Here is a 16,082-nt window from a genome sequence, read left to right as displayed (position 1 = left end):
ATTGACTTTGCACAGAGAAATGTCAAAACATGAACACAGCAAGTTCTTAGAGATAAACAGTGGTACCTACAGCCTTCTTTTCTCCTTCCTACTTCTCTAGGTGTTCCCTTTTATTCTGTTGTACATCTTGTCTGTTATTCCTCTCTTGAAAGGACTGCTGTTTTATTCAGGCCCTCTTCAATAAAGCATATTTAAGTCAGGAAAATAAATTCACAATACAAACAAAGTTAGCCATTTAAATCACACCACTGAATCACGGGTCCTATCAAAGTCTTTGCAAAGTTTGCTTGTTGTTGTGGGGTTTGTTTTTAAAAAAGGTGACAAAGACCTTGTCTGAGACAAAGATCCTTCACTTAACTGAAAGTATCTCAGACTATGGGAAACGGACTTGCTGCAGCCTTGAAACTGCACGCGCACATTGATATTTCTTACAAAAAGCTGGATATAAAAAAAGAAGGTTGGTACTAAACCAACTCCTCTTAGTTACTTCAATGAAATAACAGAAGTGTTGCCATGATGTCTCCAAAGAGTTACCATGCTCTAGTCCCAGCAGAAAATTTTCTTCAAATGAAATCCCTCTGTGACATCTTAACAAGGGAAGTACACATCTTAAGTACATACATGTGCATAGATTGATCCATTTTTTCCTCTGTCTTGTTCTCTCTTCCTCCCCACTCTCCACCTCGCCCCACTCCCTCTTCTTATTGATCATAGAAAAAGTTGTGGTGGAACCTTTTGCAATCTGTATTTTGTGCTCCTTTTTAAATACAGGTAACCATTTATCCTGATGCAACATAGCACTGCCTCGGGATTTTCCTCTCTTAATTCTACCATCATGTCCTGACAAAGCTATTTTTTTCCGGAGTGTGAAATAAAACCCATCTACAAGCACCAAGACCATAAATTAAGTAAAAGATAACAAGTGAACTTGCAAGACTGACCATGACGATAACTGTTTTTGCATTCATCATCTCTCATACCATGTTTCCAGGATCAGGCATATACTGAGTCATGAAAGTCTTGATATTTTTTTCTGCACAGCAGTAAAGCATTTTTGARAAATAGAGATCTTGCATAAAAGAAGCAGAAACATCATGAAACAGAATCATCTCTTCAGACTTAAAAAAAAATGTTTTTAGATAAGAATTTGTGCATGACAGACAGATTCAACAAATGGATGGCTTTTTCTGTCTCAGATAACCACAAAAAAGATTACCAGCTTGTTTGTTGTTGCACTTTTTTGAATAACATTTTAACAGTGGATTTTGCTGTATTTTCATAGCTCATGTACAGATAACTCTAGTAAACACAATAAAATGGCTAACATTAAGTAAGCAAACAAGATAAAAGAAGTTTAAAGGAACAATGGTCCTAATTAGATTGCCTTGCATCTTTCTAGCCCTCAAAACAACAAGTGTCAACTGGCACTCCAAACAGAATAAAGCAGCACATCACACATCTGACTACAGCAGTACAGAAGCAATCTTGAGGAGAGGACAGAACTTTACTATCACCCTGAACTTCCAAACAAATGTACAGTCTGCAGACAACTTTATATTTATTGCAAGCACAGGTAATTCTTCCAAAGCTCTTACCTCACATACAAGTTACTCCAGCTCCCAAACCACCTATACCCTACAGTTTTCTATATGGCTCATTCCTGAATGACTTAAACCTTGTTGAGCCTGTCATTCTCAGGTCTCATTAACTTTAGTCTGTAGGCTTGCAAAGATTAGGGTCTCTCATTTGAAAGTTGAGTCTATACCCTAAGGCGAAAAACAGTTAAAGGAATCATTAAGGACTTCTCCTAAGAACCTACTTGTTATATTGCAAGATATCTTCATGCTGTCCGTGGTCTCTGTCTCTCCCAAACGATCATCACCTGCTTTTCTGCTCTCCTGCCACTCCCCCTCACCTGTTTACACTCCACTTGTTTATCTTCATGCCTTCTACTCAGAGTTCACTATCTCTGGAACAGCCTACATGACCCCATTTGATAAGACTGATGTCTGTTTCTTCCCAGAAGGCTTCTCCAAAAAAAACAGCTCATGGAGCTGCTAACTCTTAATGAAATGCATATTTGAATGTATGCCCCTTCCTGCCTAGGTATTTTTAAACTGTCAGGTTTTCAGAGCAAGGACTTGCTTATGGGCTAGAATGATTATGGGCATATTCATCTTTAGTGGGTCATGCATTTAGCACAAAGGACTGCATAGTGCAACTCTGCATACTGAAGCTCATTTACACTGAATGAACATGGTTTAGTAAACCACAATCCTTCAATGTACCCAAAAAATGAACTGAGATTCTCACTTTCCCTCTGATAAGCACTCGCTTTTCTCACTCAGTATTCCTGTCTCCTGTTTTCTCTGGCAGGACCATCACCAGCAGAATCACAACAGACTAAGGCCGTATTTAATCCTTCTGAGGATTGTAGCAGTGGCTGGAGTGCCATCCAAGAGCCTAGTGAGCCTGGCTGCATGACCTTCACGATATCCAGCCCAGCGAATGCTGTCATCGGAAGATACAAGCTCGTACTTCAGATTAATTCTTGCAACAAGGCCTCTTCTACACTCTTGGGCCAGTTTGTGCTACTGTTCAATCCCTGGTGTCCAAGTATGTTTTAACATATCATGTCCTTAATATAACTCATTGTCTCAGTCAGGAAATCTTGGAGTCACAGTAAAGCACATACCAGTCAATGACAGCTACAGAATGATTTTTTGCTCAACATCAAGGATCTTGTTCTCATTCCTTTTTCAGTTTTGGAGTACATTGAAGATCCAGCCTCTTGCTAGGACTGTAAGTAGAGACAGGAAACAGGGATAGTGGGACAGCTCTGAATCTGAATGCTGAGGCAGCCTGACCTGCTCCACAGAACATCCAGTGAAAACAGATTCCAAGTTTGAAGAAAATAACAGTTCTTTCAGTTAACTTGTCTCTTTCTATTTCTAGATGATGATGTCTACATGGCTAATGAAAAGGAGCGACATGAGTATATTCTGAATGACAGTGGTATCATATTTCAGGGACTGGAAAAGTATATCCAGCAAGAAGCATGGAATTATGGACAGGTAAACACACTGCCAGTTCCTGATGTTTTAAAAATAAGAATGGTGGATGGGTGAGGGTCTTGAGGAGACAGAATCATTATTTCATAAGAGTTCATCATTMCTCTTTCACTCTTGACTTTCTTTTAATCTCCATGTATCAGTTATCATTATGTTATATCAGCATCTGAATAATTTCTCTCTCTGTGCCATTTAGTTAGTATAGTTAGTATAGAAATAAAAGAAATACAAAACAATCTTTTTTTTTTTTCACTGATATACTGTGAAGGCAGCCCATGATAGCGATGCTTTCATCAGGGGTCATCAGGGGAAGTAAATATGTTAGGGTACAGAAGGATGCTGAAAGGATGCAAAGCCTACACAGACAAAACCTTGAGTGGTCTTGTTTGTTCCACCAGGCCATATCTGAGCAATGTCTTGGTTGACTGCTAGCTGGTATGGCCCCAAATTATGCTTGTAAATATGCTAATTATTAAATACTACAGAGAGTCAGCAGTCTATTGCTTGTGTTTTCTCCCTGGTCCTGTTTTCTTTAGCAGTGCAGAAAAAGCCTGACCAACATTGTCCTTGATTCTATTAATAAAATTAACCTTTAAAATAAATTACTTGTTTTCCTCTCAGTTTGAAGAGGATATCCTTGATATCTCTCTGACTATGTTGGATCGAAGCCTGAACCACCGCCAAGATCCTGCCACTGATGTATCCAACAGAAACAATCCTATCTATGTGAGCAGAGTTATCAGCGCTATGGTAACATGCTTGATTACTTACAACTGTACAATGCATTGACTAAGAAAAATCTGTTTTGAAACTCCTCAATGTTTTATAGGATTTTATACTCCCTCTGCACAAAATTGCTATAGGAAAGGAAAAATAGAGATTTTTTTTTTTCAAGGAAAGATGCTTCAAAAGTCATTTAAATTCTCCCCACAAGTTTGGGCACAACTGAAAAAATTCTTCATGTACTTAGATGTGCTCACTGATTTGGAAGCTCTGTGTCCATTCTGAAATAACTTGCTATGCTTTTCAAATATCTTGAGAAGCATAAAATATTTCTGAAAACAAGTATTTGTACGGCTGCATTTAATATACTTCAGTTAAAGGGAATTCTTTCAGTAAAATTTTATGCATTTCCTTCAACAAACAGTTAYATTTTCCTCATCCTCACACATCTACAGATACATAACTAGGCAACTAAAAATTTTTCTGTTTTATATATAATACCTGCCTTACCAAATTCCTTATCTGAGATTCCTTTTGTAAATGTTATCCTTTTTGCCTTTCCAGACAGCACTCTCTTTAAGCAATTTCAATATTAAGTAAATAACTTTACTTAGACTTACAAAATTACTGAAATTCCAAATACTAAAGAAAAAAATTCATCATTTTAAAAAAAACTTACTGTTTTCTATGCAATTACACACAAAACTTAAGTGGGCCTCTACGATAGATATGCACAAATACACACGACCACATATAACACACTTGAGCAAACACAAAAAGCAAACAAAAGCAAAAATATTCAGAGTTGCAACACAGGCACATTTAAGTCAGGCTCWAATTGGCAGTACTACTTTGTTTAAGGGGAGAAGAAAAAATATGTACTTTATTTAAATAGGATAGTAGTCACCACATTTGGGACATTTTTACTGAAAAGCAAGGCAGTTTTGAATATTAGACTACAGCCTGACCTGGATTTGATCCAATTGCTGCACTTGAGTAACACTATGTCTCAAACAAAGAAACTTGTGATATGCACTGGGTCACTTTCTTTCTCTTTCCTTCTCCCTCTTTTGCTATAAATGTTGTAATTCATTCATGAGAAGGACTCTTGCAGGTTAACAGCAATGATGAAAAAGGAGTGGTGCAAGGGAAGTGGAATGGAAAGTACTGCTCAGGAACCAATCCCTTGCAATGGAGTGGAAGTGTGAGCATTCTTCGAAAGTGGTACAGAGGGAGATACAAGCCTGTACGATACGGTCAATGCTGGGTCTTTGCAGGAGTAATGTGCACAGGTATACTTGAATGGAAGAAGAATACTATCAAAAAGGAAGCTTATTAGGATTCCTATAGTTTTAAACTTGCCATACTATTGTTGGAAGCTGCTGCAGGTTTGACAAAGTGAAGATCCTATGTTCTCCTTGTCCGAAGGGTTATTTTCCATGTTAATCAGCCATAGGTGGTGATATTGCGGGTTACTGCCACAAATCATCAAACAAGCTGCAAAGTTGTTTATCAAGCTTAGCTGATAGAAAGAGCTAGGTTTGCTCTTTCAAAGCTGGTTTCATAGCTGGTATGATTCTGAGAAAATCAATGCTCTGGGTAGGTCTGCCTCCTTAAGATGCAACTTTTCTACTGTTGTGTCTAGCTGTTTTGTGATACCAAAACAAATCACCATTCTGAGGGCTTGTAAAAGGAGCTGCAAGCAAGGAGAAGCATTTCAGCTTAGCTCTGAACTGCTCTGAGAGACAAGAATCCCTTTGGAAAAACACAGAGGGAGAATAATGCAGTCAACAAGTATGTTCTAGAGAACAAGAGCAAAAAGTAGGTAACAAAAACAAACAAAAGGAGGGGATTAGAGAATAAAATGAAGGATGAAAGATTAAAATAAGTATGTGAATCTAACTCTTTTTATAAAGAAAAGAACATGGCAACTAAAAACAGCATGCAAATGGAACTTTCACATGAACAATTGTGTATAACAACTATGTCACATCCCTGCAGCATATCTAAGAGGGGATTTTCTGAGGGGTTCTTTCCCCTCTGAAAGCATGTATACTAAACTATTTTGCCAAAGAAAAGACAGAAATACTTTCTAAATGTCTGTAAAGTAGGTTTACTGGTGTTATATATTGCAGTCCTGAGATCCTTGGGAATACCTACCCGTGTTATTACAAACTTTAACTCTGCCCATGATACGAATATAAATCTGAGCATCGATAAATGCATTGACATTTCTGGAAAGACCCTGTACTTGAATGAAGACAGTGTGTGGTAAATATCAACATTTTCTTAATATTTCTTCTATTTTCATTTAACCACAAGATTTGGAATTACATTCCTGAAAACCCCACCCAGCCTTATGTTCCCAGTGGCAGACATTAAATGCTGTAGCAAAGAATGAACAGAGCAGGTTCAGGAAAGCATGATGGAGTCGGTTTCATTATTCTGAAGACTTAATAGTGGAGACCCTTGGCACCATCTCTATTTAATCTATATTTCTAATATGGCTTCTAAAAAGCTTTAGACTCAGCTTCTCTGCTAAACACTCACTGTTTATCATGACACAACGTGTAATCTTCATGACTGTTATCATCACACATCCCTTACACAACAGAGAGCAATTACCAAAATAAAGGTAATGCATTTACTACAGAAGAGAAAAATTTCACCCCACACCTTAAAATAACTTAGGAAGAAGTGGATTTTCTCCCATCTCAGAGAAGCTTTCTGTTAAAAATGATGCTTTTGACAAAAAAAAAASTAGGCAGAAACTACTGCACTGCACATCTGCATTGTATCTGTATGTACTAGTGATTCTTTCACTGAGCACCCTATACCATGTGGACTGAATGGAGCAAGGGTCATATGAAGTAAAAAACAATGGTGAATATGAATATTAATTAATAAGTAATATTCATGGGAGACTTTCAACTATACACCTTAGTTCTGGAATGTCCAGATTTGGTAAGAATGGGGGTGATGGCTAAGGGGGAAATGGAAGAGGGGGGAAAGGGATAYTCAATAAAGGAGAAAAGACTTGGCTTATCCACAGAGGAACTATCATTGACTTGACTACTATCATTTCTTGCATTCCACAAAAATACATCAAATATTCGATACTGAATGAATTTGATTAGTCAGGAATTCTCTATTTTCCTTCCCTTACAGGAATTTTCATGTTTGGAATGAAAGCTGGTTCATCAGAAGAGATCTTGGCTCTTTTTATGATGGGTGGCAGGTTCTGGATGCAACTCCCCAGGAAAGAAGCAAAGGTAACATTGTTGTAAATTTAAAAAACTGTAAATATTCTTACTGTAACTGCAAGRTAACTCTCTTCTGACCGCTCCTTGTAGACATACCATTAATTTGGTCACATGGGGAAAGCAATAACCAAATCAATCTTCTGTAGACTGCCTTTCTCTTGGCCTCTGGAGTCCCTAAATATATAAACATATCTAAACAATGCAACTTCAGTTCACTCATCCTTGGTTTTGTTAGCTCCTAGCATTATACAGAATCATAAAATCACACAGAATAGCTGAGGCTAGAAGGGAGATTGTCTAATCCAAATGCATGTTCAAAGCAGGTTGCTCWGGGCGTCCAGTCAGGGCGTGAGTATCTCCAAATAGGAGATAGCATGAATAGGATTTAAATATCTCCAAGGCTGGAGAATCCAAAATCTCTCTGGGCAACCTGTTCCAGTATTCGACCACCTTCACAGTAAAAAAAGTAAGGAGTTTTTGTTGGTTTGTTTTTTATTACATTTCAATGGAATTTCCTGTGTTTCAATTTGTGACTGCTTCTTGTCCTTTCATTGAATATCTCTGAAAAGAGCCTGGCTCTGTCTTCTTTACGCTCTCCTATTAGGTATTTATGCACATAGATAAGATACTACCCAATCCTTCTCTTCTCCAAGCTGAACAGACCCAGCTCTCTCAGCCTGTCCTCTTAGGAGAGATGTTGCAGCTCCTTCATTGTTTTCCTGTCTCGACTCATTCTGGTATCAACAGGAACCTCTTGAACTGGAGCCCAGAACTGGATGCAGGACTCCAAAAGTGGCCTGAGTAGGCTGAGTAGAGAGGGAAAATCGCTTCCTTCCACCTCCTGGCAATACTCTTGTTGATATAGCTTGGGTTATTCTTGGCTTTCTTTGCCACAGGGACACATAGTTGCAATTAGATTTTCTTGTTTGCAATGGTGGGTTTAGCAGCATAAATAAATAAATAAATAAATAAATAAATAAATAAATAAATAAATAAATAAATAAATAATCTTGTTAGTAAGCTGCTAGGTAAAGTAGCTACAGCTTGTAATTACAAGGTCAAATCAAAGACATTATAGTAAAAAATAAGATATACTATATGGCCTGTACAAAACCCACTGAGATAGAAAGATATTCAAAAAAAATGTACCTGYGGCATTCAGCAATCCAACATACATACAAAAGACTAAATTAAAGAGGGCATCAACTCTTCTCTGGTTCTGAAATCTAGTGGCATCAAATGGCTTTTGTCCACAGAACTAAACGCTACTTCTTCCCAGACCAGGGTAACAGCACTGCGTGTTGGGAACAAACTCAGGCCTGTCCCACTCCTTGGGCTGTTCACAGCTGCTGTGTGAAAGACTGCTCATTAGCAAGGGCAGCGGGGGAGGTGAGGCAGAAATCCATGCTAAAAGGCTTTCTAGCAAGTAAACAGCACAGATGACCATYGGCCAGCACTTGAGTTCACACCTTGGCTCAGGCTTATTTACTAATACAAACACAGCCTCATGGATTGAGTATTATGACCCCCATCAAAAGATTCATTTATTTAGCCATCTTAAACCCTCCAAAGTCTAGATCAATTGTTTCTCATTCCCTGCTATGCATTTTACCAAATTTAACTTCCTGTTTCTTTTCCACACATGTACATCATTGATCAGTCACATCTCTGATTGTATTTTTGATGCAACTCACACCATCTCCTTTGCTGTCACTAGACAACCGAGCAAACTTTAGAGGATTAGAACATTTCACGCAGCTCACAACTTTACTATCTCCTCTGTGCTTCTAGCTTTTGATAGAGCTGTTACTAGCGTAATGCACAGATCCTGAAACTGGGCACTTCATTCAAACATTGTCTGGAGCAACTACCTCTCCGTCTTACTGTCAATGTGAGGATTTGTGGGCCGTACCTACTCTTTCACAGCAGGCAGTCATTTAATTTCTCTTTGTCTAATATAGGAATATTTCAGTGTGGTCCTGCCTCCACCAGAGCCATTAAGGAAGGGGATGTGAACCTGGATTATGATAGTTCATTCGTGTTTGCAGAAGTGAATGCTGACTATGTTACTTGGATTTGCTATAGCAATAAAAGGAAGGAGAGAATTTACTCTGATACTAGGAAGATTGGAAAATCTATCAGCACCAAAGCAGTGGGCACTAAATCCCGTGTGGATATCACTGATAATTACAAATACCCAGAAGGTAAAGTCTTTACTACAGTTGTCTTAATATTGATAGCCAGAATTGACAAGGATTTAGGCCTCTGTTGGAGGGATCATTGATTTAATTTGCCTCTTCTGCATTGGAGTAATTGTGAATTTTCAATGTCTCATGGTTCATTTACTGATGATGAGTAAATCTGGACTTTATGACTCACAGTGAAATATTAATTTATTCAATACACAGTCCAAGTTACTTATGTAATACATTCTGTCCCAGCAGGTCTAATCAGATGGTTACAATAGTCTGTTATGACATGCAGCAATAGGTATTCTGGAGAGACTGGCACAAGTCAGATTTTTTCCCCTTTTCATTTTCAAAGCAGAGGGAAATTCCCCAAACTCATACAGAAGAACTAAATTCTCTCAGGAGTTATCTTGCTACTGATCACAATTTCCATGAGGTGCCCATGAGCTGCTAACTAAAACCAACAGGCAACTTTAACTTCCAAGCCTTCATGGCTTCACATGTGCCTACACTTGCTTTTGTGTCAAAGTTAGCCTTTTGGTTAGGACCACACTTCGTCCTCTCAGGCACCTCTGCCCTCTTTAGCTTCCTCAGAATGATGTCCTCTTGGCTCTACACTCAGCATGTACAGAATCTCACCATGCTATCTTTTAAAGCAGGATCCTTGAAAGAAAGGCAGGTATATAAAAAAGCACTGAAGCTCCTTGGTGTGAGAAGTATTGGAAGAAGAACCAAAATTAGAAGACGTAGACCACGATCTTCTGTAGCACAGAGACGAAATATGACAGAGTCTGCAAGAAAGCCAAGTATCTCAGGGAAGTTCATCCTCAATGCATCTCCTGTTATYGGCCAAGATGTCCTCATTACCTTGGCACTCAGAAACTTGATCTCAGATTTCAAGACTATAAAGATTAAACTGAGGGCTTCAGCCATTCTCTACACAAGAAAACCAAAGGCAGAGATTTTGCAATGGTCTAGACTTATTAAACTCAGACCTGAAGAAGGTAGGTAATTTTAATTTTATGACAACTCAGAATAAGTCAGAGCTTTGATTTGTGACAAAATCACATATAAATCATATATGGATCAGAAAGTGCATGACCTGATAATAGGTGAAGATTAGGGCTATTCAAGTTAAGAGAATCCCATATACTTGCTCTGTTTTTAAGTGTTTACTTTTGGGCACAGTCAGAAAAGACTTAGCTCAGTGACATTTTTTCTGATCTAGCACAGCAAGTTAGGTCTATATTACTATCTTTTCTGCTAACAGACAATGAAGAGAAACGCACCACTACTCAGCTACCAGCTCCTCTTGAGCACAGTAAAAATAAAAATGAAAGGAGGAAACATAAGCCTATCCCTTTTCAGATTCATCAAAATGCTGCTAGAAAGGTTTGCCACAGATATCTGTCCACCAATTTGCCCAACTTCTGAGCTGTAGTTTATCATTTAGCATTTGATGTCAGTGTAAGTGTGAGTCACATTTAAGCATAATTTCTGTCTATAGACTGTCAACAGCCACAAATGGACATCCCAAGGCGATAGCATCCTTGCTCCTTAAAATACAGAAATATATACCTCAAATAGTACTTTGAGATACCTCTACTAAGAGCTACTTAGAGATACAGATACCTCAGATGGTACTTAGACACACACACACACACACACAGAGTAGAAAATGAGGAAATTCTGGTTCTTTTGAATTCCAGTGAAAGAGATTTCATTCAAGATCTCTTACTCCCAGTATAAAAACTCTTTGAGAGATGACAGGAAGATCCTAGTGACTGCTGTGTGTGAACCCAAACAGGAAGCTTCACTTCTAGTGGAAAAAGATATTATACTTCAGGATCCTTTCATCACCATCAAGGTAAGTGCTGGTCTCTTCTGCATCCTCAGCAGGGCAAGTGCTGGAAAGTAGCAACTAGAAACTATGGGAAAGAATGTGGGAAGTGAATCCTTCTTGAAGGTGATTCTATGTTGAGTTGTCTTTATGTTGCTTTAGTAATAGGCTTTATGATGCAAGTGAAATGGAATACACTAAAGCAAACTACTCTGTGGCATAGCTGCTTTTGTTGATAAAGTTCTTTGCCAAGTTTGTTTCCAGATAAGATCATCTCTCTATATCTCTTTCTGTCTTTCTCCCTACCTCTCTCTGTCCCATTTTTCCACTGATTACTAACTAGAGCTGGAAGCTAGCAAATCTTTTAAAAGTAACTTAGCTTGTTTTGGTCATTTCAACACATTCATATGCTATATCAGACATGAGATCAAATGCTTCCTGTCTGCTGGATTGTAAACAATACAGAAGGAATACAGTAACTCTCAGTGTCTTTCAGAGCCTCCAGACTAGATCAGCTATCCTAAATTACATTCTYGGTAGCATATAGAAAATGGAAGGATATATATAGGAATTAATATCAGATTTTTTGGTGGTTCTGGTTCCTGAATACCATGTTTTAGTTTCTTTGTAAATACCCTTCTGTGCTGTATCATGCAGGAAGCAGAACTGGCCCACTAGGGTGGACATCTAAACTAAACTACTTCAGTAATAAATTTCACAAATGGTTTGGGCTTCTACAGACAGAAACACCTATGTTTCCAAAATACATAATATTTAATGATAGAGTAATACAGCCAGGATGTTTTGTTTCTCTTGTATTACGTTAATTGAGTATAACATCTACACAAGATGATGAAATATGCCAACATTGCCTTATCTTAGTCAAAATAAGGTTATGAATAGATTTATTGCTATTTGGCTTTTTTAAAAAGAAAAAAAAAAAAACTCAGACACCACAATTCATTTCTATCTCAAACCTCCCAACCAAATCTCCAATATTTTCTAATTCTAAGCCTTCCATCTACCTCAAATACCCATCTAACTTAAATCATCACAGTACTTACCCATATATAGCAAGCTAGTAACTRTATTCTTACCCTGTTCTCACTCTGACAACTATCATGTACTATACCATTCAAAACACCGTGTCCTGGCCTAATTAAAAGATAAGGATTGATTCTAGAGTAGTTTTTCTTCTTTATGGCTGAATCAAGGCTGAACTCAAATTCCTGAGCATATGTACATACTTTAACTCCTAGCTCCTGCCTATTCAGAAGATCCTAAGAAGGTAATAAAGTGGCCTGCTATGGGAAAAAAAAAAAAAAAATAAGCAAAGAGCACGGGAAAAGAAATGAGATAAATGCTGCAGCTGAGCAGAATGTTTTCCCTTTATAGGTTCTTGGTCCAGCTGTGGTACATAAGGCAATTAATGTTCAAGTCACATTTACCAACCCATTATCTGAAATGGTGACAGACTGTGTCCTGAAGGTGGAAGGCAGTGGCCTGCTCAAAGAGCAGCTCAAAATCAAGTACGTAAATTCTAATAACTAGTTCTCTTAGGGTGGGAAATATGGAATAAAAGATTTTTTTCTTTAATTCTGTCAAMCTCATGACTTTTATTTGTCACTAAGCTGGAACAAAATATGACCATGTTAGCATTCTCCCCTTATCAACTAGAATATATTTACATTTTCCTTGCTGAGCTATGAATCACAGAATGCCCAGGGAGTGCAAAAATGGACTGCTGGAATGACAAAATGCAACTCAGAGTACTGTAGTTAGTGGCTGGATTATGTAAAGGGCAAAATTTTAAAATCATTCTCTTTGTGGTTTGCAAAATATTCAAAAAACAAATCTTGAAGGACGAGAAAATGACTATTTTTTTCCCTTTAAGTACTGAATCACTGAAAAGCCATCCTATATACTCTAATGAAACAATTCACAAATCCATCTATTGGTATCATACTGGCCAGAAAATGTTCTCTCATTTCTTCTATGCTATGCTGATTATTTAAAGCTTTTAACTTTAAGTCTCCAAAATATCTCCACTGGGAGTTCTAGCATCAAGAAAATATGTGTGAGAAAAAATAAAGTGCAATAATGTGTACAGTTGAACTTGAGCCCTTTTGAAGATAGTCTGTCCTACCATCCTGCAGGTACTCAATGTAACTGCCATCCTCATGACAAGGTCTGTATCTTAAAACTGCTAATTTTCTACTGGAGATTGAGAGTTTCAGCTATTTCAGTATATACCCATTACAACTGGGTTATTTCACCAAGGATAGTAGTGACAGGGCTGTGAACATGATAGATTCTGTCCATCTGTTTCAGGAACATGCACACACAGCAGCTACTGATCTTGGCTCTTCATACCATCTTCACAGAATCACAGGGAATCACAGAATGATTAAGGTTGGACRGGACCTCTAGAGAAAATCTAGTCCAACCCCTGTGCTCCAGCAGTGACACTGAGAGCATGTGGCACAGGGTGGCATCCAAGCAGGTTTTGAAGACCTCTAGAGAAGGAGACTCCACAGCCTCCCTGGGCAGCCTGTTCCAGGGCTCCGTCACTCTCACAGTAAAGAAGTTCTTCCTCACACGCAGATGGAATTTCCTGTGTTTCAACTTATACCCATGGCCCCTTGTCCTATCAACGGCCACCACTGAAAAGAGTTTGGCCTCTTCCTCCCTACATTTACCCCTCAGGTTTTTATACATATTAATCAGATCCCCTCTCAACCTTCTCTTCTCCAGGCTAAATAGGCCCAACTCATTCAAAATACACTCAACTCATATTTGCAGTCTCTCAAGAATACATAGCACAAATTTCTTGGATGTTTGAACTGCAAATTATCTTCTCTCTTTTAGTGTAGCAAGAATGGCCCCCATGGAGAGCTCAACTGTTCAATTTGAAATCATCCCCTACAAGACTGGAACCAGGCAGCTTCAGGTGGACTTGGTGTGCACTCATTTTTCAGCTATTAAGGGATTTGTTACTCTTGATGTGGCTTCTGTTCAGTGCTAAAACCTGTGCATCAGTTCATTTATGTCTTGGTTTATATTATGGGTAGAGTGTTCAAATGTTACGATCGGGAGCACAGAAGYACAAATTATTCAGTAATGTAATCAAAAGTGCACCATTAAATCAATAAAAAACTATCATAAGCTATACTGTAAAGATGATACCTTTTTCATTTCCTAACCTGTTTTATGAATCTTCAGGAATCAAACTACTAATGGAAATCATAATATAACTTAACTTGAAGGAGAGAGTCAAGTGTGAAAGTTTTCAGTATTACAAGCTTACAATAATGATAGCAACTAGATTTTCAAGGAAGAACATTTAAAATGACTGGCTTCAGAAGCTTCACTGAATATAACTGAATTACATTCATTAATTATTTCTAGTTTAACATATGACTAAATCATGCATCTCAGTAGGGGAACTGTGAATAATATTGTTTATTGAATAATATCTTATTTTTCCAATCATTAGAAGTGCCATTCTAATAGCATCATATCTTATTGCTTTTCCTTTTAAAAACTAGCTGAAATGGCTAAATCAATTTTAGAATTGAATGATCAGTTCCTTATTCAGATCCATGATCTGAATCATGAGGAAGATTTTATGGCACTGGCATCTGAATCCCAGCAATATGTCCATGCCTGGGAAAGACAAGACAAGATACAACAAACCAAATGTTTCTAAGGGACAATTGCCTCCTTTCATCCTTGCAACATCTAGAACTGCAAAGTAATGCAGTCTCAACTGCTCCCAGAAACAATGTGTCAGGTTGATTGTCATACAGATGAAACTGAGACTTCATTTCAATTCCTTTGATTTAAAGGCAGCAAAATCTTCAAAACATGTGAACTCTAATTATATCAACTACAATGTTTTGCCACCCTCAAATATCCTTATAAAGAACTCTGAAGCTTGTCAGAATTAGTCGAGTCAGAGAGACTGGAATGAAGACTGCAGAGGGCAAGTACACACATACAGGAATTTAGATTTCTCCAGGCAAAGGGGAGGGGAACTTTGTGGCCATTAATTAAGTCTAACAAGGATAGCAAGCGTGAATACCCCACTCTTCTAAAACCTCAGAAAAGGCTTTCAGGTAGTGATTGTATTCACAAAATATCATTCAATCTTGCAAGAATGCAGACTCTCATTACAATTAATGCACAGTATAGCCACACCATTCCTAGAATCCTTCATAGAATCATAGAACCCTTAAGGTTGGAAGGGACCTCTAGAGGTCATCTAGTCCAACCTCCCTGCACAAGCAGGGTCACCTAGAGCATGTGGCACAGTGCGGCGTCCAAGTGGGTTTTGAAGATCTCCAGAGAAGGAGACTCCATAACCTCTCTTGGCAACCTGTTCCAGTGCTCYGTCACCCTCACTGCAAAGAATTTTTTCCATAAGTTCCTGGAGAACTTTTGATGCTTTAGTTTGTGGCCGTTTCCTCTAGCTCCATCAGTGGCCACAACTGAAAAGAGGCCACCCCATCCTCCTCATTCCCTCCCTTGAGGTATCCCCTTATCAGATCCCCCCTCGCCTTTCTCTTCTTCAGGCTGAAGAGGCCCAGCTCTCTCAGCCTTTCCTGATAGAAACTTCCTACCAGGGAAAAAAAAAATCTGTATTTATATTTATTGTACTTTTATGTATTTTTAATTTATTTCTATTTATTATCACAGAATCACAGAATATTTAAGGTTGGAAGGACCTCTACAGATCATCTAGTCCAACCTTCCTGCTCAAGCAGGCACACCTACAGCATGTGACACAGRGTGGCATCCAGGCAGGTTTTGAAGACCTCCAGAGAAGGAGACTMCACAACCCCCTGGGGTAGCCTGTTCCACTGCTCTGTCACCCTCACAGTAAAGAAGTTCCTCCTCACCTGGAGACGGAACTTCCTGTGCTCCAGCTTGTGGCCATTACCCCTCATCCTGTCGCTGGCCACCAGTGAAAACAGCTTGTTCCCTTCCTCCCTGC

At 38.5% G+C, this 16,082-nt stretch overlaps 2 protein-coding genes across 2 annotated transcripts in view; one reads left to right on the top strand and one right to left on the bottom strand.

The window, feature by feature from the left end:
- Nucleotides 1–16,082, bottom strand: part of CCNDBP1 (cyclin D1 binding protein 1) — a 37,150-nt gene that overhangs the window by 5,880 nt on the left and 15,188 nt on the right. The window lies entirely within an intron of this gene.
- Nucleotides 376–14,111, top strand: LOC112955038 (protein-glutamine gamma-glutamyltransferase 6-like). The gene is made up of 13 exons (XM_026048329.1): nucleotides 376–457; nucleotides 1,400–1,573; nucleotides 2,377–2,616; nucleotides 2,956–3,074; nucleotides 3,693–3,821; nucleotides 4,909–5,086; nucleotides 5,930–6,065; nucleotides 6,963–7,066; nucleotides 9,019–9,261; nucleotides 9,906–10,250; nucleotides 10,956–11,113; nucleotides 12,482–12,615; nucleotides 13,955–14,111. Exons 1-13 carry the CDS (start codon nucleotides 376–378, stop codon nucleotides 14,109–14,111), a joined length of 2,199 nt encoding a protein of 732 aa, XP_025904114.1.

Source organism: Nothoprocta perdicaria, unplaced genomic scaffold, assembly GCF_003342845.1.
Source record: "Nothoprocta perdicaria isolate Ctin4 unplaced genomic scaffold, notPer1 scaffold_530, whole genome shotgun sequence".
Classification (NCBI taxonomy): domain Eukaryota; kingdom Metazoa; phylum Chordata; class Aves; order Tinamiformes; family Tinamidae; genus Nothoprocta; species Nothoprocta perdicaria.
Note: the sequence above shows the minus strand (reverse complement) of the source record. Positions and strands in the feature narration are given on the sequence as shown.